This window comes from Astatotilapia calliptera, chromosome 11, assembly GCF_964374335.1.
Source record: "Astatotilapia calliptera chromosome 11, fAstCal68.1, whole genome shotgun sequence".
In the NCBI taxonomy this organism is placed as follows: Eukaryota; Metazoa; Chordata; class Actinopteri; order Cichliformes; family Cichlidae; genus Astatotilapia; species Astatotilapia calliptera.
The window spans coordinates 36,510,665-36,538,033 of record NC_137432.1 but is presented as its reverse complement, the minus strand read 5'-3'; the positions used below and the strand labels follow the sequence as shown (position 1 = coordinate 36,538,033).

Genomic DNA, 27,369 nt, shown 5'->3' with positions numbered 1-27,369 from the left:
TAAGTAAATGATAAGAAATAAATGAGCCGGGTGTAGTGGAAGAAATACCACCGAGACAACGAAGCTTAAAAGAAGCTGGTTTGTGCAAACATTGTGTCAGTATGTGTGTGTGTGTTCAAATCTTTCAGACTTTACTGGATACATTTCCACTTCCAGTGGCCTTAAAATCAGGCCATTACCATCTCACTAATCTCACTTTGAAACTATATGACGAAATGTGCTACATAAATAAATTCCTTGCTTGCTTACATCAGAGAAAGATCCTTTGTATTTTTAAGGGATTGTATCATTCCTGTGAGGAGGGAAATTCTATTATGTTGCCACATTGAGGGCACACAGGGAAACATTCAAACCCCACAGGCTCATCAGACCTGTTTCACAGTGAAAGGCGACCCAGATATTTGCCGTACCTGTGTGTCAGTTGCAAAGTGTGTATTAGAATGACTTCCTGCTTCAACTTGCACCTAGAAAGCTTTGTTGTGGTTTGGCTCCTGTACTGACGTACTGGGCATGCTCACTTTCAGTTCTACCTCGAAATTATTCTCATGGTAATCTGACTTGTTAGTGCTTGTCTGGTTGTCTTTAACTACATGCACAGAACTTAACCATGTGGTGAGTATATTGTGTTTATACTTACCAAACTTTAACTATGGAATGCGCTTAAAGGCGTATTAAGCCTACATGTGCTATTTGTGTCTCTGAGGGTCAATTTCAAGCCTTAAATGTGATTTTACGTGAATAATTTGAAAAGGTTTTCATTTAAAATGATTAATAACCAGAAGAAAACAAGAGAAACGCGTCACCGGAAGCACATGTAGCAGGACAGGTTATGGAAACTCCACCTGGTCATACCTGCTGGCTGATGTAATCACCTACATGACTTCATTCATGCTGATTTGTTTACGTTTATGAAGCACTGAACAGTTTTGCATTTAACATGTGCTGGTACTGCTGAGGAGGAGGAGATATGACCTTTACTGGCTGCACTAGAGAACTGAGAATTTCTTCCTCTTTTTTTAAAAAAAGTCTAGTTTTATCAGGTTTCACTCTTTGCAGCTAAACTTTCCCTCCTCAGTCTTGTGGGGGTATTACTCTAACAATCTTTTAAAAGTGGATGCAAGCACCAAAATGTGCATGTTTGTCCATTTACAACAAATAATATGAAAAAAATCCCATTAACCACTTGAATTTTCAAAAGACTTTCCAAGATGACCACAGTTTCTACCTCAAGAAGCAACAATATTAGAGGAGAAATGCAACCGCTGGATGTATTTTATTATTATTATTATGTTTTTCACTTTGTGGAAGTCAAGATTACAACTTACAAATTTCCTGTAGGGCTTCTTTATGTCACAAGAAAGTGTAAAAGCCTAAATTATTGAAATGAAAAAAGAACTCAGCATATGAATCTGGTCAAATATACTGAAAGTGCGCCCTGGTTGTGCTTGCTTGCTGGTTGTGACTGAATCTCTTTGTGCCCTTATCATTCTGTTTAGTCTGTGCTATTTTGCAGACTGGAGGAGCCTGAGATAGGCACAGCGTCTTCAGTTTCTTGGAACTAAAGGTAAGAGTTCCATAATGGGTGAAGTGTGCAAGAGTGACTGAAACTGCTACAAGACCACTATAAACTCTATCAGCAAATTATCTTTGGAAAAAAAGGTTTAGTTGTGGTGCAGCGTTCCAGAGTAACCTTCTTTGGCATTTGCGTGGTTCTACGTTGTTTTGACATTGAGATCACACTGAAAGGGAAAGTTTAGTTGATTTTTATCTACGCTGTTTTCATTCTGTTTGACACACATATGTGCCTTCGAAACTCTGTCCCTGTCCATTTGCAAGACGCCACACGTGGCGTCGTACTTCAGCCAGTCAGAGGCATGTTCTGAAAGCACCTTTACCACAGTGTCTGGGTTGGACGGCGTGTGAAACAGTGTGCAGCAGACTCTGTGGCAGGGTTCTCTTGTTTTTGTGGTTGTGTCAGTAGTGTCACCCAATCATAAGAATACCTGTGTGCAACTCTTGAGTAACACCATGGTTATCAGCGCACAACCAGTTTTTCTTTAAACTGGTGTTTTGCTGCACTGCAGCCGAGGGTTAGAGATGAGAGCGTAGACCGTATATATAAGATGGGTGTCGCCACTGTGACACTACGAGCCTGAGGCTTCTCTCTCAGCAGAGTAGTGAAGGAGCACTCAGCTTGAGTGTTGCACCTTATCTTTCAGGATGTCCCTTTGTCGTTCTGCTCTATCCTCCAGTTCTTGGCTTCCGTTTATTGTAGCTCTTTGTGTCCCGACTCCAGATCCAACAGAAAAATGACTCATGACTGTTCTCATAATGGTCTGTGGAGTAACCCACCATCATGTTTATCTGCTGAGCTTCTAGAAAATCATTCTCACACATTTAAACAATCCAGTGATTAGATCAGATGGGAAGCATTCATAATGGAGATCATAATTTACCTGGAAAAAGGAGCTCCGGGTGGGAAATTTTAAGTGTCGAGGTAGTGAAAATCAATTTCTAAATAAATTCAATCTAAAAACCCCTAAATAACTACATACATTTGGATCATAAAGCTGTTTCTTAGTTATTTCTACACATTCTGCTGAATTCTGCAGTGACTGGTCAGCATCGGCCTAAACATGCCAATAGCTATTTTTGCTGCACTCTATAATCGTTCCACACAAACATTAAAAAAAAAAAAAAAACTTACTTCCAAAATTTCTTAAATGTAATAAAAACACAGTTTTACTATTCATGTGATTTAAAAAAAAAAAAAAAGCAGAATAGCTTCTTGTTAAAAATATTTTAATTTACACTTTTAATTTAAGGGTTCAGTTTAATTTCATTTGTACGGTGCCGAATCACAACAGAAGGCAATTTAGCTCTTTTATTTGTGCCAAAGACTTTTCCCTTTTTAGCTGCTGAACTGTTCTTTACATTTAACTTGACTTTGCCCCCATTTTAATTGATAAACCAGCTTCTTTTATTTTTTTTATCTTTCAGTTTAAATTCACAACATGATGTTTGTGTGTGTGATGTACACATGATTGTATCGTGTGTGAGTGTGTGTGTTATCTGTTTCTGTAAAGCACCGAATGCTGCTCAGTAGTTATTTCAAGCATGTCCATGTGAAATGATGGTTAACAAGATCTTCATCAGTAGAAGTCAGTAAAGCCCCCTCAGGTTATACTGCTTAGTTTCAGTCCATGTTTTCTCCACCTGCTGTGGGGAGAGAAAGTCCCCATCAGTGGGGCCAACCCCAAAGTTTAGGAACCATTGTGACTTTAGTATCGTTATAAAAATTTACTGGGAAATAATCTTTTCTGAAATAAACTTTATTAACTGTTTTGTAGCTTAAAAGCTTGCTGCGACTGACTGTTTGCACGAAAAGCAGATGCCCTTACTCCTGGTAGATGTGTATCGTCTTGTTTGTTTCTATTGCCAGCTGACAAGGTCATTATTCAAACACTTTGATTTTGTTATTCACTGCACAGAGTGCAGCTTTAGACTCAAATTAGTATCATTATGATGGCGCACAGATGAGCATCTCTGCAGAGAGATTTGTGTTTCAGCTGCAAAGAAAATCTTTCCAGAGGCGGTTTCACTTTGAATTTGTTTAGGTTTACTTGCTATGAGTAAGGAGGGTGACTAAGACATACAGTACTGACAGTAAATTTTATACTCTTTGACCTTTTATGTCTACCAGAGCATGTAGGCTTTCCCAGTTTCGCATTTACTTCTGTAATCTCTGGGCCATCAATTCCTGCATTGCATAAATTAAATTTTTTTTGTCAGAGGTTTCCTCCCACACTTGCTGTAAAGTAACATGGAGTTTGACTTTGTAAATGTGCAGGTCCAGCCTTTACCCCTGATACAGTTACACCATCACTTGACAGACAGCTGATTGAACATGAGGATAAACATGTGATTAGTGCCACAATCGAGCAAAACAAACAGTGTATATTTATCTCATCAACATGATTTGGAGTCAGGTGAGTGACTGTGGGGAATATCTGTTAAAGGAAACATTTCCCTCCTCTTTGTATTATTGCATGAAAAATCACATCATTACATGCCGTATTGGTGGCGTGCATTAAACAGGAAGTGTAAATGACATATTAGGAAGTGGCCTTTTTCACTTACATACTTGAGTCCACCAAATAGATGTACCTCTTAGGGATCAAAGGTCATACTGTGGTGGAAAGTTGGCCAATTTGGGTGAATGTCCTCGTCATGTCACTGAGTGCGTATTCCAAAGGTTGAAAATTAGCAAAGAAAAAATAAAAAGTACCTTTTAGTGTCATTGGTCATCGGAAATTGAGTTCAAAAAACAAACAACAAAAGAGAGCTGTCCTTTTCAGATAACCTTTGAAGGGAATCACAGGCAATTATAGCCACACGCTGTGAAACAGAGACCGGGCGGAATCAAAATGCAGGTTTCCATGTTTCACTGATTGGAAATCTTTAACACACAAAGACAAAATCAGCACTGCCGTTAATATAGACACATTAGCGACATCAGCCAAGATACAGTTTAAGTACACGATCATGCTCTGCTTCAGTGTGTCACAGTACATGTTGGCATTCATGGTTAACTGTAGCTCCCCAGTACCAGCAGCACTCATGCAGCCCCCAAAAATGACATCCCACCACCATGCTTGACTGTAGGCAAGACACACCTGTCTTTGTACTCCCCACCTGGTTGCCACCACACACTCTTGATGTGCTCTTTGCCATGGTGGACCAACTTCTTTGGTCCACCATGGCGAGGGTTGTTTTGAGTGGAACCTGTCCTGTCCTGTATGTATGCACCCTGAAACTGCTGCAGCTCAGTTTCAGGGTGCTGGGTATATTCTTATAGCCTAGGCCATCTTTATGTAGAGTAACAATTCCTTTTTTCAGTTTCCTGTTTAACTCCTCTCTGGAGGGGAGAGGGAGGGGAAACAGGAGGACAAAGGAGGGGGGAACAACTAAGCTGTAGTGCCTCTGCACCTCACTGTACAATACCTTGTGCAATACTTTTTGTAAATAGTCAACAGTGCAATAGACTCAACACTTGAAATGTGCAATTCACTTGTATTTTTATTTTTTATTCCTATTTATTCTATTTATCCCCTTTGTATATTTTATTTATATTTGTCTCTGTATTTATATATGTGTGTGTGTGTATATATAACAGTTCTGTAACTGTAACTTTGGTCGGTGCTGTGCTTTTTTTGGAAGTCGAATTTCCCAGAGGAACCCACCCGAGGGATTAATAAAGTTCTATCTTATCTTATCTTATCTTAGAGAATTCTTTCCCATTATGTGCCATGTTAGACTTCCAGTGACCAATATGAGAGAGTGTGAGAGCAATAACACCATATTCAACACACTTGAGGCCTTGTAACACTAATGAGTCACATGACACCGGGAGGGAAAATGGCTAGTCGAGCACAGTTTGGACATTTTCACTTAGGGGTGTGCTCACTTTTGTTGCCAGCAGTTTAGGCATAATGGCTGTGTGTTGACTTATTTAGAGGTGACAGCAAATCTACACAGTTGTACAAGTTGTACACTTACTACTTTACATCGTATCAAAGTGTCATATCCTCAGTGCTGTCCCATGAAATGATATAACAGAATATTTACAAAAGTGTGAGGGGTGTACTCACTTTTGTGAGAATTTTGCTGAGTTCACCTCCTGCTGGCGAGCTGTTACCGACTTGGCAACAAGTGTCAAAGGGGAAAATGTGTATTCTCCTACTAGCTGGCAAGTTGTTGCTGCTGCTTGCCAGGTGAACGAGGTCAGCTGGTTGGGTGCAGCACCATATATTTCCTTGTGACTTTTTTGGTCACCAACAGAATCCTTCAGTGGCCCATAGTTTGCACGGGAAGAAATTTCTGTCTGAGCTGTAGTGAAACTCGGAAAGAGTGTTTAACGGAAAAAGTATTACCAGGAATGGGAGAATACAAAGTAAAAGTTGTGCCTTTTGAAATGCGTTGGTTAGACCAGTGTGGTATAATTTCTTACTTGGAGGTGAACATTTTCCATTTTGTTGCAAGGTTTTGCGCTTGGTGCTTTGCGAGTATTGTAGTCGCCGTCTGCAAACTGCTGGTGTCTGTGGCAACAAAGGAGGAGACTCACTCACAAACTGATCGAGGAATACACACTTTTCCCGTACGGCCTGTGATTGCCAGCTGATTGCTCACTGGTCCTCAGCCCCTACGTGTCCTAAGATGACCATATTGGCGATATCCCCTCTGCGTGGTGTTACATACATGGGTTAATGTAGAAAATAAGTGAGCACTTAGTCAAAGGAGCTTGCAAAGAAAAGCGTCTGGACTTCTTTAAGTTGCTTGAAGACGTTTCACATCTCATCCGAGAAGCTTCTTCAGTTCTAAGGTCAAATGGTGGAGAGTCCCAGATATAAACCTAGTGGGAGTTTCCCCCCACAGAGGGACAAAAGGACCCCCTGATGATCCTCTAATCACCTGAGCAAGGTGTGAAACTGGGTGTGGGTCCCAATCAGCCAGAGTTTCGGGTGAGTTCATTGTGAAACCTGGCCCCACCTTATCATGCGAATTCCTGAGGTCAGGTGGCCCAGGATGTGAGTGGGTCCTTGAGCATTTGTACATATTCTGACCTAATTATTTTAAACTTGTCTTATATAAGCACCTGTCATTAAAACAATATTTAAAAGGTCCTCTTTAAGGGTGAGCTGAAGATTTAATTTCTTGTGTGAATGTAGTAAAAAGCTTAGGTTTAACAAAACAGGATGTTCGCAAACTCAGCAGAATGGGGAACTTCTGGGACAAAAACAGAAAATTTTCTTTGTCTGTTGTTTTTTCACCTTGTAGACTTCAGATTAAGAATAACATTAATGCAACATGGAGCCTAGAGGCAGGACAACCCCCCCAAAAACTGACACTTTACACTGGCCAAGGCAGCTGTAGGTGTCTACTTCAGAAAACATCCAGGCCGTTTACTTTTGACTTTATCTTTTTATAGATTTAAAATCACAATGGTGAAAGCACACATAATGTATATATATATATATATATATATATATATATATATATATATATATATATATATATATATTATATATATTATATATATTATATATATGTATATATATATATATATATATGTATATATATATATGTATATATATATATATAAAAAAAAAAAACACCCAGCACGCCCCTGCGGGCGGTTTATCCTTCAAGCTCGGGTCCTCTACCAGAGGCCTGGGAGCTTGAGGGTCCTGCGCAGTATCTTAGCTGTTCCCAGGACTGCGCTCTTCTCCTTGCCCACCGATGCCTTCTTGTTCCAGTAGCCCACTTTTCGTCAGGGTGCCCTGGTTCCTCAACACCTGACGCGGACCTTGTTGATCCGGGCGACGTCCGAGCCGGCATGCCTTCATATTTATCTGTCTCGCTCATGTCTGCGGTAGGCTTGCTTAGCATAGGGGGTCTAGCCTTAGGACCCTTACTGGATACAGACGCCCCAGGCAGGAATCGAACTTGCGATCCTCTGTTCCAAAGGCGTGTAGTTTAACCACTACGCTATCCAGCTCTATATATATATATATATATACATACATATATATATATATATATATACATATATATATATATGTATATATATATATGTATATATCAAATTTAGTGTCTACAGTAAGACATTTAATCGTTTTCTGATGGCACACTCGGATGGCTTGACTAATCACCCGGTGAATACATATCCTATCCTATCCTGTGGTTCTTTTTTACACTTTCCCTACAATATGTCACATAATGTCACTCATCACCAAGAAGAATGAAAACTGTTAACAGAAGGAAGTTGACTTTTAGAAATACAGCACAAAAAAACCCATTATCTTATGAGGAAGACAAGAGTGAAACACCGTGGGAAACCTTATGCGAAGGTATGAAAAACACAAAGATGAACCTTAAAAGGAAGTAAATTACCCCAGTGGATGAGCAATACAGAGCTGATAAACTGTGTAGGGGATCTGAAACACAGGACTTCCCTCGGGAGGAGCCTGAAGATGTACACTGTGACCTCTTTCCTCGTACAGGCTAAAAGTGTGACCACAGCAGGTACGGGCCGTTTTTAGTAATATGTGTGAGAGGAATCAACAGGACCGGATGGCTTAAAAAACAGTCACCTCACCACTGTGTGCGGTGCTATTTTTAATAGTCCTTACAGTCAGTGTTTAAACTCTGTGGAAAAGGTTAATAATCATTCTTGAGCCTAAAATACTACGGCTTACTGCTCGTAGCTTTATCATCTGTAGTATTTTTAACTAGTCATAGTAAACTACCGATGCTGTCATTAGGGGTGGTGTGACAAGGTGATAATGCATTAGTGTACATTTCCTTCCTCCTTGATCTAAAAATATGATACAACAGTTCATAATTACAACATGCTTTGGTTGTAGCAACAAGAGCCAAATAACAAATATGACTGTTATGAAGAAACAACATCTCAATGATGGCTGATGGATGAACTGTAATTCAAGGCTAAAATGACCGATGACAACATAGAGGATCCAAAAGCATGAAGAAGAAAGAGCACTTTTCAAAACAAAGCTCTTTCACATGAAAACAAGCAGATCAGATACTGAAGAGAAAAAACAAGCAGCAGCAGCAGCAGGGTGTGTCTGGACGTGAACAGGAGATTGGTCAAATTTAAGTCCTGGAACCATTGTTCTGCATTCAGATTTCTTAATAAAGGCTCTTATGACAAATAACAGGGAAGTCATTGTTCTCTTTTAATTTAAGGTAAAATAAATAATAAAGAGGTCTCAACTCAAGCTGGATTAAAAGTTGTGGAAGAATTGTAGATCTGGCTTCAGGCCTTCAAGGTCTTGTTGTTGTTTGTTTGTGTTTCTATCCCGTGTAAAGTCAGATAAATAAAATCAATCAGCTGGTTAAAGCATATTTATGAGAGGTCACTGACTCTGCTGACCTGATAGCCTAAGGCAGTTGATTTTGTAGCTTTGGGCCTCTGACAGAAAAGCTTTGCTTTAGTTATTAGAAAACAGGCCTCTGACTGTGGATCTCAGGCTTCGTACCCACTTACATGCAACTAGGTCAGATACATAACCCGGAGAGAGGCCATGGAGAGCCTTAGCATCAGCAGCAAGACCTTAGAATCTATTCCAAAGCATGTGGGGAGACATAGAAGTGAGGGTAAACTGAGTGTGATGTGATTGTGTGTAATTTATTTGTGGATTTAATTTCCAGTTTTAATACAAAGAATTTCAATTACATTACTAATTTGACTTCAGGCAAGTTGAAACTTCTAATAAATGTATTCAGAGGGAGGAGTAACAATTCAGCTTTATTGGTTTTTTTCTTATTTAACTGCAGCTTTCTCAACATAATAGTGTTGTGATTACATCAGCCCGCAGAATAAAGCAGAGAGAGAACTCACGTGGTGAAGCAAGATGAGCTTATCCTAAACTGTAGCTTAAACCCGGCAGACTAACATCAATAATGTAGGAGTAGTCACGACGGTACCGTCTTCTCCTGTGTAAATTCTCTGACCTCATGACGGGTTTCACTGAAATGAAGGAAACAATAATAAGAAAACTCCACAGGATCTTTTTCTTTCTTTCTTTCTTTCTTATGAACTGATGAACTGCAAGACAAGTTCAGCCTGTGCGATCATCTCTAAATCAAACAGCGCTTTTATAAATAGCCACTTTTGCGTGTATTCTGCTTAGATCATCCACTTAGGCTACAAATGAGGCCCCAGGTACAAGCAGCTAAAGGTCGAAAGCTTCCTGTTAGAGGCCAAACACTGCTGTACAGATGTACTGCAACACTGTGTGAGTGCACCAGTCCCCTTTAGGCCACGCAGACGGCTCAATTATTGCATCATCAGTTTCTTCGATGAGATGGCTATATTTGGTTAGCTGTATTGTGAAGACTTCCTCTTGTACTGTAACAATGAAAAGCTGTCCACTTTAAGGGGGCAGGTGACATCTACAAACCACTGTAATGGGAGCGGTGATCCCTGTAACTGGGATTACTGGCATTTGTGCTCCTTTTGGTATTTTTGGCCTGATGGCAATGCATTAAAGTTGTCATGTTGGGACGCTGTGGGCTGACTGTCTCAGCCACTTCACTTTTTTACAGGTACAGACAGCTGAATGAAGGAAGCGAAATCACGTTAACATTATATCGTCTGTATAATATTTTCCTATTGTCAGAAACGTTAGCCTCACAGCCCACTTCTACTGTGGATCGAAAAAGTTTATAGGAAAAAAGAACACCCACTCCTGATGTACGGACTGTAGTTGTATTGTTAGAGTGAGTTTGTGTATTGGCATGCACTGTTAGAACAGACATGGACGTACTGTTTCTGAGCTGACTGCAGTTGTGTGAAGCACTGCGACAAATGTTCATATTGGCACTAAAACTATCTCCTATTTCAGGCTTTTGCTGAGTCTCCAGACGGTGGGCAGGTGCATCCTGTTCCTTTTCCTTTTAATTTGTCAAATGTGTCTCGAGAACTTGATTAAAGTCGATCTGTGGCAGATTAAATTAACTGGGCATGACCATGTATTTCATACTGCATGTTGGGACAAATATTGAGCTATGACGTTCAAGGAACTCTTTGTAGTTTGTTACGGCACCGAGTGCTCGCAGGAGGGCAGTGACCTCAATAAATGTGAACTGGAAGAAATTTGGTGCCACCCGACTTTTCCTAGATTTGGATTTCGCAGTGAAACTGAGTAACTGAGCAGGAAGGCCTTGTTCGGGGATGCGACCAAGAGCCCGATATTCATCTTAAGGCTTTAAGAACTCTCCTACAGAGGTGAGAGTACCTGAGCAGCACTCTATAAATCATGCTTTCATCTTGGAGCAGCTAAAGAGTAGCAGCTCTGAGTAAAAGGAGTATTTATCTGGTTTGCCAAGCAACATCTAAAGGACTCTCTGTGTTTAATGGGTTTTCTCTGATGTCATGTTGCAAAAACTGCCCTCTCTGGGCAGAATTTCAAACTCTGTATCTGTTAAATCCCAGCAACCTGTACCCTGCTGATGCAGTCCCTCCAGAGGAGAGCGGTGGTGGTATCTTCATGCTGTGAGGGGTAAATTTAGTGATAGCCGTGGCCACATGCAGAGAGGTTCTTAAAGAAATCTTTCTCCAGATGGTTCGCCTTTCGGCACTACACTGATCTGAACTGAACGGTAAATGCAAAAGTTTCTGGTTTTCCATTAGTGATCTGAGCACCTCACAGAACATCTGAGAGAAAACCTGAAGACGCTTCTCATCCAATCTGATGGTGCATGCCAATATCAGACAGGAAGAATGAGTGGAGATAAGCTTGTGTAGATGTCATACACATCAGTCTGGATACTTTTAATGTGTCATTGTGGGCTGAGTAGACAATAAGTCTTCAGGTGGTCTGTGTAGGTGGACTTTGGCTGCTCAGAACAACACAAACACAAAAGGGAAGGTAATATAGAAACACACACATGCACGCGGGATCGTATACACACAGCATCGTTTTATCTCAGTTCTGTGGTTGAGCATCGTCACATGCTTTTGCCACTAGGTGACGAGACCTGAACTCGTAGTGGGTGTCAAATCTATAAATCTAAAATGTCAAACAGAAAAAACTCTCACGGTGATTTTTAGACGCCCTTTATATTAAGAAGCATTGTTTATAAGCTCAGAAAAAAATATAACTTGACCCTTTACCATAAAGTGCTGAAAATTCTCAGGACAACAAGAAAAAATGTGCCCCATCAGCAGCTTCCCGAATTCTTAATGAGAGTTCTTAGAAGCTCCACTTGTTTTCTTAGATCTAATCTCACTCTTGTGTTGAAACTAGACACTTTACGTGCTCCCCTTTTCCACACTCAGGCAGGAGTGCTCCTGTTTCTTTGTGGGCCACGAAATGCCATTAGAGGCCTGACTAATCAGCTAATACAAATGACAAGCCCCATAAACAAAGGCTGAAGAGAACAAAGGAGCCAGTGTCGTAAGAAAGCGTGACAACATTACAGCTGAGATACCTGTTAGACATGATGTCATGTTACAGCCTCTGTCCAAACCCAGAGGCGGGCGGTGTTAACACTGATAAGGTGAAGGGATTTTTTTTCTTTGTTGACTGAAGTCAGTGTTAAAGATGTAATAAGGTGGATACTGTCATTTTCAAGTGAATATTAACTTGTTGAGCAGGTGTCATTGCTACACTCCCATAGTGAGTGTGTTCCTGAACAGTAGAGTCAGAGCCTGGGGAACGTCTGTGATATATGTGGATGATGACGCCATAACACTGCAGTGAAATGCTGTACATTCATTCATTATTTAGAGAATTATTATTTAGAAAAGACAGGAAAGCAGAGAGAGAGAGTTTGGGGTAACACACAGGAAATGGTCCAGAGTGGACTCAAACCCAGGTGCCTGCAGTGACCTTTGATCATCTGCTATAGCAGCGCCCAAACTCTGGTATTTTATTAGTCTTAGTCAACAGGCATATGCCACTTTATTTGGTACACCCGTCCACCCTGCTGTTGAACGGTTGAACTTTGCATTTAACCATGTAGTCATGTGAACCTGGTGAAGTTCAAACTGAGCACATTTAAGTGGTTTTGACCGTGGCACTTTTGTTAGTGTCAGACAGGCTGATCAGAGTGTTTCAGAAACTGCTGATCCACTGGGATTTTCCCACACCAACCATCTCCAGGGTTTACAGAATGGTCTGAAAGACAGAAAATATCCAGTGAGCCGCAGGTCTCAGAGTGAAAATGCTTTGTTGATGCCTGGGTTAGATGAGAATGGCCAAATTGCTTCGAGCTGAGAGGGAGGGAACAGTAACTAAAATAACCGCTTCTTAAACCAAAGTACGGACACGAGCATCTCTGAACACATAACACATGAGACTGTGAAGCAGGCGGGCTACAGAAGCAGAAGACCACACCGGGTGTCAGCCATCGACAGAAGATTAAGGCTACAAATGACCATAATTGGTGAATTCTACAACAAACGTTGTCCAATGAAGTTAAAGAAAAAAATGTTTCCTGGTTGAATTACTCTCAATTTCCACTGCAATATTCACATGTGAGGGTCGGAATTTGTCATAAAACCAGCTGGTGACATGACAGTGCCTACATTCTTCTTTTATGTGTAGTCTGTGGGGGTTGGAGTCCGCCTCCAATGACCATTAGAGCAAATGTAGCTCTCGGCACTTGTGTGATGGCTTTGTTTTTCATACCCAGAGGTTGCCACCTGATTGGTAACTGTTATTAAAAAAGCAAACTGATGTCATTTTTTTCTAGTTTTCCCACAGCCGAGTCTGTCCGGTGCTGCTTCGATTAAAATAGATGTGGCATTCATTGTACTTTATTTGTGTTGCATCAGGCCTGGTAGAACTGCAGGAGAGACTTTTTTAGAGCCAGTTCAATAACATCAATATTTACACCCTGCTTTTTATGAGGCTGCTATTCACTCTCTAATTTACAGCTCTGATTGGGCGGAAGTTAAAATGTCAACTTTTGCTGGAGTTTTTTCCCAAATGTCACTTTGATCCGGTGATGGGAACACAGAGACTCATTGTATTTCAAAATTCTCCAGCGTGTCTCATCCGTGGAGCTCAAGCTTGCCGACTTTGGCCTCGCAGTTTCAGAGAAGTTACCGACTACTATGTGTTTAAAGTTTCTTTCAAGCCTCATTGTTTAGGAGTTTATTAGTGTGTAGCTTGTGGACTGCAGAGAAGTGTCAGCATTACATCCTATATTTATGCCTGACCAGTTTTCTACAGAGACAAACAAAACAGGAGCGAGAAATGCTTAGTAGAAACCATGACAGGAAAATAGTGTATGTCAACAGAGCTTCCATTATTTAATGAGCTTAAATGTATATGCACTCTCACAAAATGATGTATAATAGCTCGGTCGGGCTATTATTCCACAATGTACAAAAACAGACTTTCTTAAAAATAACAAACAGAGGAACTCTGGGCCTTTTTGCTTTGAGGCAACAGCGCTAACTGCTGTGTGTTTAATGATATGTATTTGATGATTTTCATTTAAAATTGAACTGAAATAAACAGTAAAACCTTGAAATCTCAGAATTAAATTAACATGTTATCTAATTACTTTTTATTTCATGATATTGCACTTTTAGGATCTAGGAGGAATATAACAAATATCTACCAATATACTTCTTTGGCCCTCAGAAGTCACGATTATTAACAACACACGTGTGTGGATGACCCGGAGGGTAATGTACTCCGGCCTCTGAGCTCTATTAAGTTTCAGTCCCAGTACATTAAGGGTGAAACTTACACATTCACGTATGACTAGCTTCATGATTTTTACATTCTAATTCTAAAAATGATATTAAGATGAGCTAAACTGCCTCAGGGGAAGCTGGTCAGAGGGTGCTGTGAACTCAAAGGTGTCTGAGGGTGTTGTAAAGGGGAAGCAGTGTAACGGTTGCACCAAATATGTGGCTTCCTGTGCTGTTGCTCAGCACACACACAAGTAAATATCACAGCGGTTGAATACCTGTGAGTAGAACTAATGTCAGGCCCGAAAGATGAACAGCGCCGTGTTTTATGTTTTTTAATGTCACTTCTGAGGTTTCTCAGAATGCATTTGTGGTCTGTGTTAAGCATTTTTCATTGAATGAAATGTCATAGCAGGATGTGTACGATCATCCGAACAGACGATGCTGTGGTGTGCGAAGGCTTCATGCTGCCTTTGATTAGGTGGGAAGTGGCACCACCGTGTGGCCAGTCAGCAGTGCAACGTGCAAATAAAAAGTGCATCAGGTTGGTTTACAATAATCTTTATTAAACGTCTATATGCAGAATTCAACAACCAAAATAGAATACTCAATTACATAAATTACAGAAGCACATAACAGTGAAAAGGAACATAATTATTCCAATGACTTTCACAGTTTACATTCATGTCGGCCTAAAAATTCAAAAACAACTCAGAACCAGCTGGCATTTTTAAAACTCTGTTCAGGTTGGACTGATGCAGTATACGATTGTTTGACCTTTATTTACTATGAAGATGTGGCCTATCAAGAGTACGAGGTGCCAGTTAGTAAAGTCTATATTAAAACCTGCATAATGGAGATTTTTTTCTTTATTGTAGTGTTCCATGTTAGCCACAGAGTCTTTAATAATTGTAGACCATGATCAAATCCTTGCAGTATTTTTTTATATTGTGAGAGTTAAAGGGGACCCATTCCTTTTCCTTTTATATATATTTATATATAGTTTAAACATGTTAAACATTACCAGTGTTTTTAAAAAAATGAGGTCAGAATATGTATAATTATTCCGTATATTACATTCTATTGGGGGTCAGTGTGACGTGATATAAGGCAGTCATTCCTAATATGAGCATATCAGGGGTGACAGAGGGAATCTTCCTATCGCTGTACATAAACTGTCTGCAGTTCAGATGGTGGTGCAGCAGAGGGCGCTCACAAACTACTTATTATTGGACAGAAGTGAATGGCGCTAAATGGCTAAAACAAATAATTTACAAAATAAAAAATAAACATTGTTTAAAAACGTGAGTCCAAGAATAAAAATATGCAGCTGGAGATGAGCAGAATATTTCCAATTTAAATATCTAGCTCAAAAATCCAGTTTGCTTTTATTCTAACTTGTTTATTTAGGGCCACAAGTAACATACCAGTCCAACCAGACCTCCAGTTCTATTGAAGCTTGATGACACCCCAGTAGGTATCGTCATTTAGAATTTCACCTGTTATGTTTATGTTGACACTGTCCAACGGTCTAAGTTTGACAATCTTGGCCAACCACACTGAGTTCTCTGATGAGGCCGGGTAGATGCCCTTAGCCAGTGTCTTAGTTTTCTTATCATGAAAGCCAGTTCTTTCCACAAGCACACGTCTCTCCCGTGAATCTTCCCTGAAGGTCACCTGGGCGTAAAAGAAGTAGGTCCCGTTTTCCTGGACGATGATGGACGTTCCACACAGGGTAAGGGTTTTGTTTCGATTTTGTTTCGAAACAGAATCTGTAGGAAATATGGAGAACGTTTCTTTAATCACTCAGTTACTTTAAATTCATTTTTAATAATTGATTTTTAACCTTTTTTTCTTGTTGTTGTTTTGTGTAATCAACCCAAATGTTCACGTCAGGTGTGATTTGAGGCCACAGGGGAAGGGTGGATCAAGTGAGTTAACGTATACACCATTATCCTTCTCAGTATGTGGGGGGGGAGGGTAAGGGGCTCCAGAAAAGTAAGAAAAATTCAGAAACTTTAGCACGTGATGTCCAGTTCAATGGATGCACCATTGCGCTTCATATCTGATATTTTTGATGGTAGCGCTGCAGCTGATGTTCAGCAGCATCGATAAATACTGCATCATTGTTAATTACTCTCTAATTTACATCTTTGATTAGGCAGACGGGAAAATGTCAACTTTTGCTGGAGTTTCTTCCAAATGTCTCTCGGATCCGGTGATGAGAACACAGAGACTGGTAGCTGTTGACTCAGACCTCACAGTGGAGTAGTTTCTCACTGTATGTGGGAAAGTTTTCTTTGAAGCTTTGAAGGTTAATTATAGCTTGTGGACTGCAGTGAAATATCTCAGATTAATATCTAATCTTCTGTGCTTGACCAGTTTTCCACAGAGGGAAACAAAACAGAAGACGGAGGCAAGCTGGGTTAACCTTTGTTGTCTAAATCAGTTCAGTACGTTTAAATGTGAAATATAGAATGATATCTGACAGTAAATCGGTATAAGCGTTATTACGGTAATTGAATGCTGGTTTTTCCACTTTACACACGTTTTCTTTGAGCGTACAGAAAAGAATCGGGTGAATACCCGAGTCAGGGATAATAATAACTATTAATAAATGAATATTTTAGCGCTCAACATTGACACGCTGAATGCCGGTGGGTGTGCAACCCATGCCTTATTAATCTGTCAACTGAAGTGAAGAAAACCACATGAAAGAGGAAATGGAGGAAACTCTCCAACCGACTTGTTTTTTTTAATGACTAACAAAAAGTGTCTTTTTTTCTTGAATTTCCTGAAAGGAAGTGCTTTTTCCTCTCTGCTTCAGATCAGTGGGCCCCATAATCACAGCTGAATAAATACACCAGGTAAACAAAGCTGATCTTCCAATTAGTGTCTAATTTTCCTGCAACATACCACCTGACGAACTTGTGAAATCTGCTGCTGTGGGCTGTAATTATACGTTAAGTCGGTGCAGCCCACATTACAGAGCTGCTTCGGGTTTCTTGTGGTTTTAGAAACCCACTTCACACAGGAAAACTGCTGCATAGTGGGAGGAAAACAGTAAATGAGATTGGAAACATAATGAGGCTGCACGGCTCTGTGTTTCTCAACGGTTTAACCCGTGCAGAGGATTTCTTTGTGGATGTGGTGAACTTTTAAAACGTAGATGTAATAGTTATTCGTCAGCAGGATAAGTATGATAACTTTTATCTCTTCAACACAATAAACCTCATGGTTTTAATCTGTTCTACCGCTGGCATAAAAAATACCTTCTCCAAATGTAGCCAGTAACTTCTCCACAGCTATAAGACCAAAGTGAATTATAAAGGGAACCGTGGGACAGAAAATGAAATATAATATGTCTCTTTGTGCCGTTGCCAGACCACAATGGGATCTGAAAAAAAGTAACATCTTCACTTCTGCCTGTTGTCAAAACTATAAACTAAAGAGCACATTAACCTCACAACTAAACGTGTCACAATATACCTGTACTGATGACATCTCAAATGTCAAATAGATAATGTGAAATAATCAGTCCAACCTAGCATTTTGTAGATGGTCACACTGCATATTAATGCTATCTTGAAAAAGAAGAAGAAAACTGCTCACAAAATAATGTTGATGCAACTGACAAAGAGATTAAATAAAACGATCTCTTCAATGTGGAAGGTAAACCCCAACAAAAAGGGGTAACGTGTGAAGAAATAACCATGTTAATCCCAAGAGGGGTCTTTACCTAACCCATAATCTGTATATAAAAGATGGAAGTAGCCTCTGAGTTTGAAAAGTGAAGCCAATGCAAAAATACCTCAACCCAGCTTCACAGGGGCCACATCCATCTTTCATATACAGCGTGGCGTTGAGAAAACGAGGCGTCTTTAAAGTCGCATCTCTGTTCCAAGCTTTGCACAACTTTAGATCACAGCAGGATCCGAACATGACCAGATTCCCAATGCCGTTCCTGCGTTTGGCTTCTTTCCTCCTCACCCACACCGGAGCTGGTGTATTCTTGACTTAGTGGTTTTAATAACAGATATGGCCTGCTCTTGTCGTAAAGGGATTCCTATCAGACTGTTAATGTAGTAACACATGAAAACACTTTGGAGGGGAAATAAACTTGTACCTGCAGTGTATTAAAAAAGGAAATACTAATAAATCCATCCACTGTCAGACTGGTTAACTGAAACATGACGTCAGCTTTTATCACCCATCCACTTTAGATTAGAGATAAAACACAGAGAAACACAGCAGTATATCAGTTTCCTGTCTAAGTTCTAAGTATTTGAGAACATGTGCCTTCATATAGAATTTGTAGAAAGTTGTACCTTTTTTTCTTTTCTTTCACAGAGTCTAAACAGACTCAGTTAGTTAACCCCAGGTTGGTTGAAATATTCAAATTAGGTGTTATTTTGTTATTTACTTGTTTGTTCACACCCCTCCCCCTCAACCCGCCGTGTCCTCGTGCGCCTCATTTGAAGGCTGCCCACGTTTTTCAGAATGACTTTCAGCTGCTACTGACATGTCTGAGCTCGTTGCACTCAGCATCTGTAGGCGTCCAGTTTAACAGTAGTTTTTATGCATGGCAGGCATCATCGTGATACGAGATCAGTAACAAGTGAGAGTTGTCTCTTTGGATGTGTAGCAGAGTTAAGATTTGTCTGTGTGATCATTAAAAGTTGGTGTAAAAAGACATAGTAAGAACAAGGGATACGGTTTTCTCATGAAACTCATGATTGTCAGAGCATGCCAACTTCCCACATGAAAAGACGTGAGCTCACCTACAGACAGACGTCCATTATGGTGGGAAATCTGGATGAATGGGTGAGAGCTTCCTGAAATGCAAAATAATTTAAAGGATTATGACATTTTCAGTCTTACGATTATGTGATTGTCCATGATAAATGTGACAAATGATATTTACCTGACTTAAAAGGTTCCTGAGTCTGCCTTTGTATGCGACCTGAATGAGTTGAGTTGATGGTCTCTGGTGTAGGGACTCCAACCTTGAGGAAAAATCAAAACATGCTCAACAAGTGTGCCGTAAACCTCCTTTCTTTAAGAAGGTCACCATAGATATTTGTGGTTGCAAAAAGACTTCAATTTCTATAGAAATCTGTGAGCTGACCTCTATACACAAGTTACTCCTCAGTTTGTGAGCTCAATCTCTCATTTCAGTATGCTTGTTGGCTAACAACGTGGCAGTCATCCGCTGTTAAGCACTGAACAAGCGGCTTCACAGTGAGACCCAGCCTTCCTGGTCAAATCTGACTTATTTGTAACCAATATGGTGAAAAAAATCCTCCAGAGGTTTCAAAACTCAAGACTTCTGAATCTAATAGATGATGTCAGTGAAGCTATATCCATCTTTTGTACTGTTCCTGGCTGTTTGTCTTATATTGTTTTTCAAGTACTCACATTTCCCTTTAGCCTTTACCTTTTCCACTATTGTAAATAAGGATGTGCTCTTGCAGTACAAACTGGAATTAAAGGAAATTACAGCCTGCTTCGTTTTCAGTCAATATCCTGAAAATGTTTTGAACATGAAGTCATAGGAATTGTTTGTGTTTATGCACGATCAATACTCCACTTAAGGAAATCCCAGAAAAGTTTTTACAGAGTTCACAGAATTGGGGAATGACTAAAATCAAAGTATTATAGAAGGTGAAAGATGTACCCATGAGGAAGGATACATCTTTCACCGTCTTCAAATACTGTGATCGCAGTCATTCCCCAACACTCTGTATGTTGTTCTCATGGCCACGGATAGGTGGCCATGAGAACCTGCATTTTAATGGTAGTGGTTATTATGAAAATATACTGTTTAAAGGCTGGGGAAACCTGCAGTCAGCTGAGACTGAAGTCGCTTGGATGAGTGACGAAACATTTCTGCCCCAACCCCGATAAGGATAAGCGTAAGAGAATGGATGGATGGATGCACATAGAGAAATTCTCAGTTTCAGTCTGCAACAGCTCCACTTCTCTAAAGGCTCTATTTTATAGTTGCCATGTTTAACAGACACTGGAGAGACTTTTCAAACACAATGAGTTTCTGTGTTCCCATGAGAGTGCTATCTGACAAAATCATCAAAGATGAAGGTTTTCACTTCCACCTAGAAACAAAGAGTGACTAATGGCCCTGTAATTGCGAGGCAGATGTTGTTGGCCTTATTTTCTAATTCTGGGGATGTTTTTTAGAAGAAGAAAAAAGAAATTAAAAGAACCCAAGAGCTTAAAGCATTCTTCCTTTTGTTGAGCAAGCAAGAGGAACTCATGGTGTTGCTGCCATCTAGAGGCACAAACTGGGTATCTAGAGCTGACTTAATGTCTTTGAATAAACCGATAAGGGTAGATGTGGGGCTCATTTTATTTACTTTACCGTAATAAATATGGTATTTACACAAATTACAAGCAGCAAAGCATGTGCTTTTACAAGTGCGTTCTTGATGCAAACTAAGATATGACCCCGCTAGCAGTCAACATGAATCTCAGTGAAATCTGTGTTTGTGGCAGGCATACTGACCTCTGCTGGCTTCTGATTCATTGTAGCGAGATGTACAGCCATAATCACCATGGCCACGGTGAGGAGACAGCACCAAGCCTGCAGCAGCAGGTGCCTATAAGACGACCTTGGCTGATCCTCCATTCTGTCAGACAAGTACGCACAAAACCATTTAACAAATCGGCCTTTCATTTGAGAGAATGACTTTAATTAGTATATCTTCTGGCATAAGTTAACACCAGTTAATCAAGATTTTGACTGCTCTAAATATTCTGTTTCACAGGTTTCTTTCTTCATCTCTTGGCTCTGTCACTGAGGCCTCAAAGGTGGCGGAGCATGCAGAGCTCCACTTTGACCCAGGACCCTCAAATAAAAAAAAATCAAGACTTCCATTTCCTAGTTAAATAAACATCAGGATCAAAAATAACCTTTTTACTTTTATTACAAAGTTTTCTTGATATCATATCCGCATCTTTTAAATGTTAATATACTAGAAGGATTATTTTGAACAGTGAATCATGCAAAGCCACTCTAGTAGACACTGAGAACAAATATACCATTGTTAAAGCTCCAAGAAAGTTTTATTACCTAGTATTCAACAATATATCCTCTCATTTGTGATGTCATGACCTCTTTAATTTTAAATTGCGACCCTTTAGGGGTGAGTGGGGTCTGGGAGGGTCACTTGAGCAACTATCGCAGTATATTTCTGCAGAAAGAGCGCATTTTTTCTTCAGCGTGCTTCACCTATTGTGCTTTTGGGACTTGTACACCTCCACCTCTTCCATTAGGTCAGAGTGCAAAGCCAGACAGTGAGATGAGTTGCAAGTAAGTTCTCACTTTCGCTGTCTTATGAAATGACAACTTTCTAAGAGAAGTCACTGAATTCTTGCCCTGATGAAGTCAATGTGACATGTTAACATGACTCAAAGAAGAACTGGCCTCAATAATCCTGTGACCACAAGCACACACATTTAAACCAGACCCCACAGAAATCATTTACATGGCTCCTAGAATGGCTGCTTTGCACTTGCCGTGTTATGGTTAACCTAACCATGCTGCTGCTTGTCTGGGATTTTACCTCAGTGGGAGTTTTTTTGTCCGGTACACAGGGTTTCTATGGTTCAACATTTTGTGGTCTGCTTGTTTATTTGTAATGACATAGACAGAAACCACTCAGTGATTGCAAAAAATGCCACTGACCCTGAACTGTGCGTCCAATGCACATTGCTATGGTTTAATTTACATTCCAGTGAGGATGCACAGCAGGCTTCACATAGTTGCACTTGTGCCTGGGTTAGACAGTGAAAACACTGGTTCAACCACTCAGTCTGCAATTCGCTCACGATTTTGTCTCTTTAATCTGAATTCTAAAATCGATATGGATAGCAATTCATTTTCTGGGGGGGAATTAGTCAAAAAGTGTCATTAAATCACTACAAAATCCGAAAAATAAACAAAGGGACATATTATTGGGCTCTTTACATTACTACGCTCTACACAGTTCTGTGTGAAAGCTGAAAAATCGTATCCCCGAACACGCCTTCCCTTTTCTGTAAAAACTTTCTATATTCTGTCATGTAAGCATCACAGCGGCAGCACTGAGCTCAACCACAGACCTCTGAATGAAAACATTCACAAAGAAATCACAGGAATTTAAGACAATATATACAATAGGATCTAAATCAATCTTGACTCACCTAGTGTGTGTTGCACTCTCACTGTCCAAATTCATGTGGTGCTTGTCTCTCAAAGACATGTCAGGTTGTCAGGGTTTTCCCTGTTACATGAGCTTGTAGTGAAGATTAGATGGAGTTTTTTTTCTTTTTATAGAGTAGTTTGAGAGATGGGAGGAAGGAGGCTGTGGTGTAGGTGGTGGGGCGGTGAACAGCACAGAGCTACAAACCAGCTCATACAGCCTGGTGTGAAACTGAATAAAACCTAAAAACCAAAATTACATGCAGTTTCATGCATTTCCAATGCACAATGACTTTAGAGTAAGAGAAACATATATTTACAAAACAGACGAGTAAAAAGGTGCAAAATGCCGTAAAAGATGTAAAGATAAGCGTCGTTCCAGTGGTGCGGCCCCTCGCTGACACATTCATGTGTGTTGTGGGTGGTTTGTGATTTCCCACGTTTATAGGTCAAAGTCACCCTTTTCTAACACCCAAACAAATGACAGGGGCTTTTTTTTCTTCTTCTTAACTGACCTGATGTGTGATGAGGAAATACAGTGCGTGTGCAATAAAGCACGCTATACAGGTTCCTTGTTGATGAGTTGCGGCCACGTTGTGTCACTCTACAGAGTCTATTTTAATCACAACTAATCAGCTTGAATGTAGCCTGAATTTAGATCTAAGGCTATTCAGAGGGTGAGAGTGAGAGTTATTCATGCATTTATAATTGCAGCTTGTAGATAAAAGCGCGGGAAATATATAGCTGCATCGGGCCATTCGGTGGCTCACGTGTTGAAGATAACTGACTGCAGATTAGAAGGCCAACGTGTTATTTTTACGTTTTCCTGTATGTTGAAAAAGGAATCGATTGCCCGCTACTTTTAACATCAGGCCTCAAACTTTCACTTTGATACAGCTAATCACATGACTCTGAGCCTAGTGCTCATTATGCTGCTGCAGCCTCTCACTGCTGGGGGACTTCCCATGATGCACTGAGCACTTCTCTTCTGTTGCCTTCTTTTCACCCCCCCTCCATGCAAGAAATGCCATAACTGCATATTTTCATGAGACAGACTTTTGTTTTCCCTGCGCTCCAGGTTACTTTTTGCTTTTTGCTTTCTTTGTTGTTTGTGGTATTTCTACTTTTTTCACTTCCCCTTCCTCTTACTCCTTAACTAGTTATGGCACACAAATGCTTGTCCAAGAACTTCTGCTAGAGAGCTTGTCCTGTAAAAAAAAAAAAATTTAAAAGAGACCCTGTTGATACCATACACTTGCTCGGGGGGGCGTTGTCTGGTCTTTTCTTTGTAATACAAGTATACAACATAAATCCACTTGACATGTATTCGTGTATACGTGTATACGTGTATTCTGTATTCGTTCTTACTGTTACTTCTTTGCATGAGTTCAAAGGAATCCTTTCTTTTTCAAACACTTGGCCTGGGCAACTCATTTTCCATTTCAAACAACCATTTTAAACTCCTTCAGGCATCTTGTAAGACAGTTTTTTCATCAATTTCTGTGGCCATACTAAAGATATCATCTCTCATTGATAACATGAAGAACCACATGTATTAAAAACTGTGTTAAGGTGAGTCTGAAGTCTGTGTTTTTGGCTGCCACCCAACTGCTTGGCCAATTAGACCAATACCATAGACCAATGCCATAGACCAATGCCATAGACCAATGCCATAGACCAGTACCATAGACCAATGCCATAGACCAATGCCATAGACCAATGCCATAGACCAATGTCATAGACCAATGCCATAGACCAATGCCATAGACCAATGCCATAGACCAATGCCATAGACCAATACCATAGACCAATGCCATAGACCAATGTCATAGACCAATGCCATAGACCAATGCCATAGACCAGTACCATAGACCAATGCCATAGACCAGTACCATAGACCAATGCCATAGACCAATGCCATAGACCAGTACCATAGACCAATGCCATAGACCAATGCCATAGACCAATGCCATAGACCAATGTCATAGACCAATGCCATAGACCAGTACCATAGACCAATGCCATAGACCAATGCCATAGACCAATGCCATAGACCAGTACCATGTGCAGTTCTATGGTCTCTTTTCTAGTTTTTTAAATGCAACTAATGGAGTGCCGCTATTTATGCTAATGACTTGGGATAAAATGTAAATCCATCCATTAATTTTTTACGCATATGATACAATCATTTATTGTTGTGCTCACACAGCTAGCTTTGATAGTAACAGTCACAGCTGTGTCAGCTCAGACTAATTTTAAATGCACAAAAAACAAGGTCATGTTGCTCCTTATTTAAATAGGAGGGTGGCGGAAGTACTTGGGTATTGTGATTGATAATAATCTTTAAGCCACATATTGACTACCAGTTAAAGAAACTTTAGCAGGTTAAAGAGGCTGACGTTGGAGTTCATTTTCCAAAACTGATTGTGTTTCTCTTTCACTGCAAGGAAAAAGCTTGTTGCTAACATCGTTTTACCCCTACTTGATCACAGTGATATCATTTCCATGAAAACCCTGCTCATTCTCTCCCTCTGTTGGACTCTGTTTATCCCGGGGTATTAAGATTTCTCTTGCAGACGTTAAAAGACAAATGACATGAACTTGTCCTTGTTTTTGATATGATGGGTGTAAACATTAGATAGTTATTTTATTGTTTTTTATTTAACAATTATAATATGTTTGTCTGAAACAGGTCTCTCTTTTAAGTGAGACCATGAGTCTCAGTGGGACTACCTGTATAAATAAAGGTTAAATTAAAAAAAAGAAATATTCAGACTTCATTACCTGGAATATGTCAGTTTTTCTTAAATAAAACAGCTCATTTTTATTGTAAGTATATATTTGTAATAGTATACACATAACAGGAAATAAGTGAAAGCATGTTTGTTTTTTTAATCATTTTTCATTTTTGCAGTTTACTTATGAACAAACATAAGAAAGCGGTGAGATGACACTAGCTTTAGTCAAGAATCTGTGCCACTTGTTTGCTTTCATTTATCGCTGTAGATTGGCACAGGCTGTGGAAAAACTGAGACATGAAGATGACTCATGATGTTTTTTTCTCCAAAATGTGCTTCTGTATATTAAAAGAAAACTGAGAGAACATTAAGATGTGTTATTTATAGATAATGATAGTATAGTTTTCTGGTCCAGCCCAACAACTCATTTTATTGGGCTGTAAAGTTGTTGTTTTTTTAATCTATTATTGTTGCTCATCTAGTGTCTCACACAACATTACTTCTTCTTCTGCAGCTTAACCAAAGTCTGGGTTCCTTTTTGGAGGCCCAATGATGTTTTCAAAATTCATCCAAGGTTTCTCATTTTGCTCTTTATATTTAGCTGCCTCAATTTTAGGATATTTAAAAATTGCATGCAGGTCACTGTCAGTTTGGTGTTATTTCTTGCACTGAAACCTGTGGATGTTTTCCAAGGCAGGCATAAACTGTTTCATAAAACTATCCCAAGAGAAATCAAATAAGTACCACCCAAAGGTAGAGTCGCACTCCTGCACTGTTTCTTTGCAGCAGATGGGTACTTAAATGACTGACTACCTCAGGCTGCTGAAGTCCTTCTTTGGAATACGTGTTGATTTGCATCCGACCAGGGAGGGACCTTTCAATGCATCCCTGTCTGATGCAGATTTTTCTCCCTTTCCATCATATGCTTCTCCAGCTCGTTTGAGGAAGGCACCAGTGGCACCAACCAAGCCAACCAAGAGGCAGAACTGCTCATCTCTGGGTCCTTCCCAAGGTCGCCTCATAGTTTGACACCTAAAAGGCAGCAAAGGAGAAACTTAGTCAGATGCTCAAACTAACTCAACCAGAGCTCTCTGAGGCCTCTCTAAAGACCAATCCTCATCTTTCTCTAAGTGGTGTATAGTTATATAACATGCGTTTTTGAGTTGTATTAAGACCTAAGCCCTACATAGCAAAATGAGGCTTCCATTACAATCCCCAATGTAAGAGTATTTTAAATGATTATTATTATTATTTTATGTCAGAGTTTTTGGGGAGACTCCACTCTTTTCAGTGAGTTCCCCGACTTGAAAGTTATTAAAAATCTGCCTGTAGAGATTGGTTTTTGTGTGTGGTTTTTGAATCTTTTTGAAGTTTTATAATTTCCCCTTTTTATATTACTCTCTCTAAGGCTGAGCTCAGACGCTTGTGGAAAGACTTTCCTTTGCACTGCTTGTGTCAGTGATCTTAGTCTTACCACAGCTTGTGGCCATAAATGAGGGTCGGTAGTTTCTGTTCATGTGCTCTGATGTTTCAGCCACTATGTGTTTGAATTTGATAAGTTTCTATTACCATGATGAGCAAATATTCTGAAGTATACAAACTGGCTCACTGAGAACATTCTTCACTTGCTTTGCAGCAAAGTATGGCTTCTTGTGACAAACTGTCATGTTTGTGCTCGCTCAGACTTGGTTTTGGAAAGATTCTGTTTTGCTAAAGAAAAAGTCCAAATCAAACTACAATTTTTGTAAGGATAAGATGTTGTTTTGATAGAATAATATAGCAGCATTTGAAGTGGAAATCCACTTATGAGGATGAGACTCAGCATGAAAACAGTAGTGAAAGTTGCCTTTTGTGAAGACAGCAGTAAGAGATGAGAGCGAGAGGGTCTATTTCCATTTCTGTTTTTGGTTTCATGTTCCATGGGACATCCCCAACCAACCAGTCTGTGTTCTCCTGGATTATTTAAATGTCACAAACTTTCTCCAACCTTATTTCAATTGAGAGCAAACACACACATACAGACACACCTACACATACAACATGAAAAAGAAAAAGTAGTATGTGGGCTACTGGGTGCTGTCCCCACTCAAAACAAGAAAACATTTTCACCATTGCTTCCTATACACCTAGCCTGTAATAGTAAAATGGTAAAACTAACAGGTATGAGTCCTTCTTTCAAAATACCTCCACAATAT

At 39.9% G+C, this 27,369-nt stretch overlaps 1 protein-coding gene and 1 long non-coding RNA gene across 5 annotated transcripts; one reads left to right on the top strand and one right to left on the bottom strand.

The window, feature by feature from the left end:
• The first annotated feature begins 1,494 nt into the window (after positions 1 to 1,494).
• Positions 1,495 to 21,165, top strand: LOC145431974 (uncharacterized). 3 transcript variants are annotated; one of them, XR_013912311.1, is made up of 3 exons: positions 1,495 to 1,564; positions 20,786 to 20,894; positions 21,022 to 21,165. It is a non-coding gene; the product is annotated as an uncharacterized LOC145431974 (long non-coding RNA). The 3 variants fall into 3 exon arrangements; XR_013912313.1 differs by lacking the exon at positions 1,495 to 1,564 and adding an exon at positions 12,055 to 12,087; XR_013912312.1 differs by lacking the exon at positions 1,495 to 1,564 and adding an exon at positions 18,739 to 19,060.
• lta (lymphotoxin alpha (TNF superfamily, member 1)) lies at positions 14,782 to 26,343 on the bottom strand. 2 transcript variants are annotated; one of them, XM_026183360.2, is made up of 5 exons: positions 22,439 to 22,625; positions 20,760 to 20,883; positions 19,161 to 19,242; positions 19,018 to 19,071; positions 14,782 to 16,008 (listed from the first exon to the last, which is right to left on the bottom strand). In XM_026183360.2, the coding sequence occupies exons 1-5, from the start codon at positions 22,495 to 22,497 to the stop codon at positions 15,686 to 15,688; spliced, it is 642 nt and encodes a 213-aa protein (XP_026039145.2). In that variant the 5' UTR covers positions 22,498 to 22,625; the 3' UTR covers positions 14,782 to 15,685. The 2 variants fall into 2 exon arrangements, with proteins under 2 accessions (XP_026039145.2, XP_026039144.2); XM_026183359.2 differs by lacking the exon at positions 22,439 to 22,625 and adding an exon at positions 25,988 to 26,343 and having other exon boundaries at positions 15,545 to 16,008.
• Between the last annotated feature and the right edge of the window lie 1,026 nt (positions 26,344 to 27,369).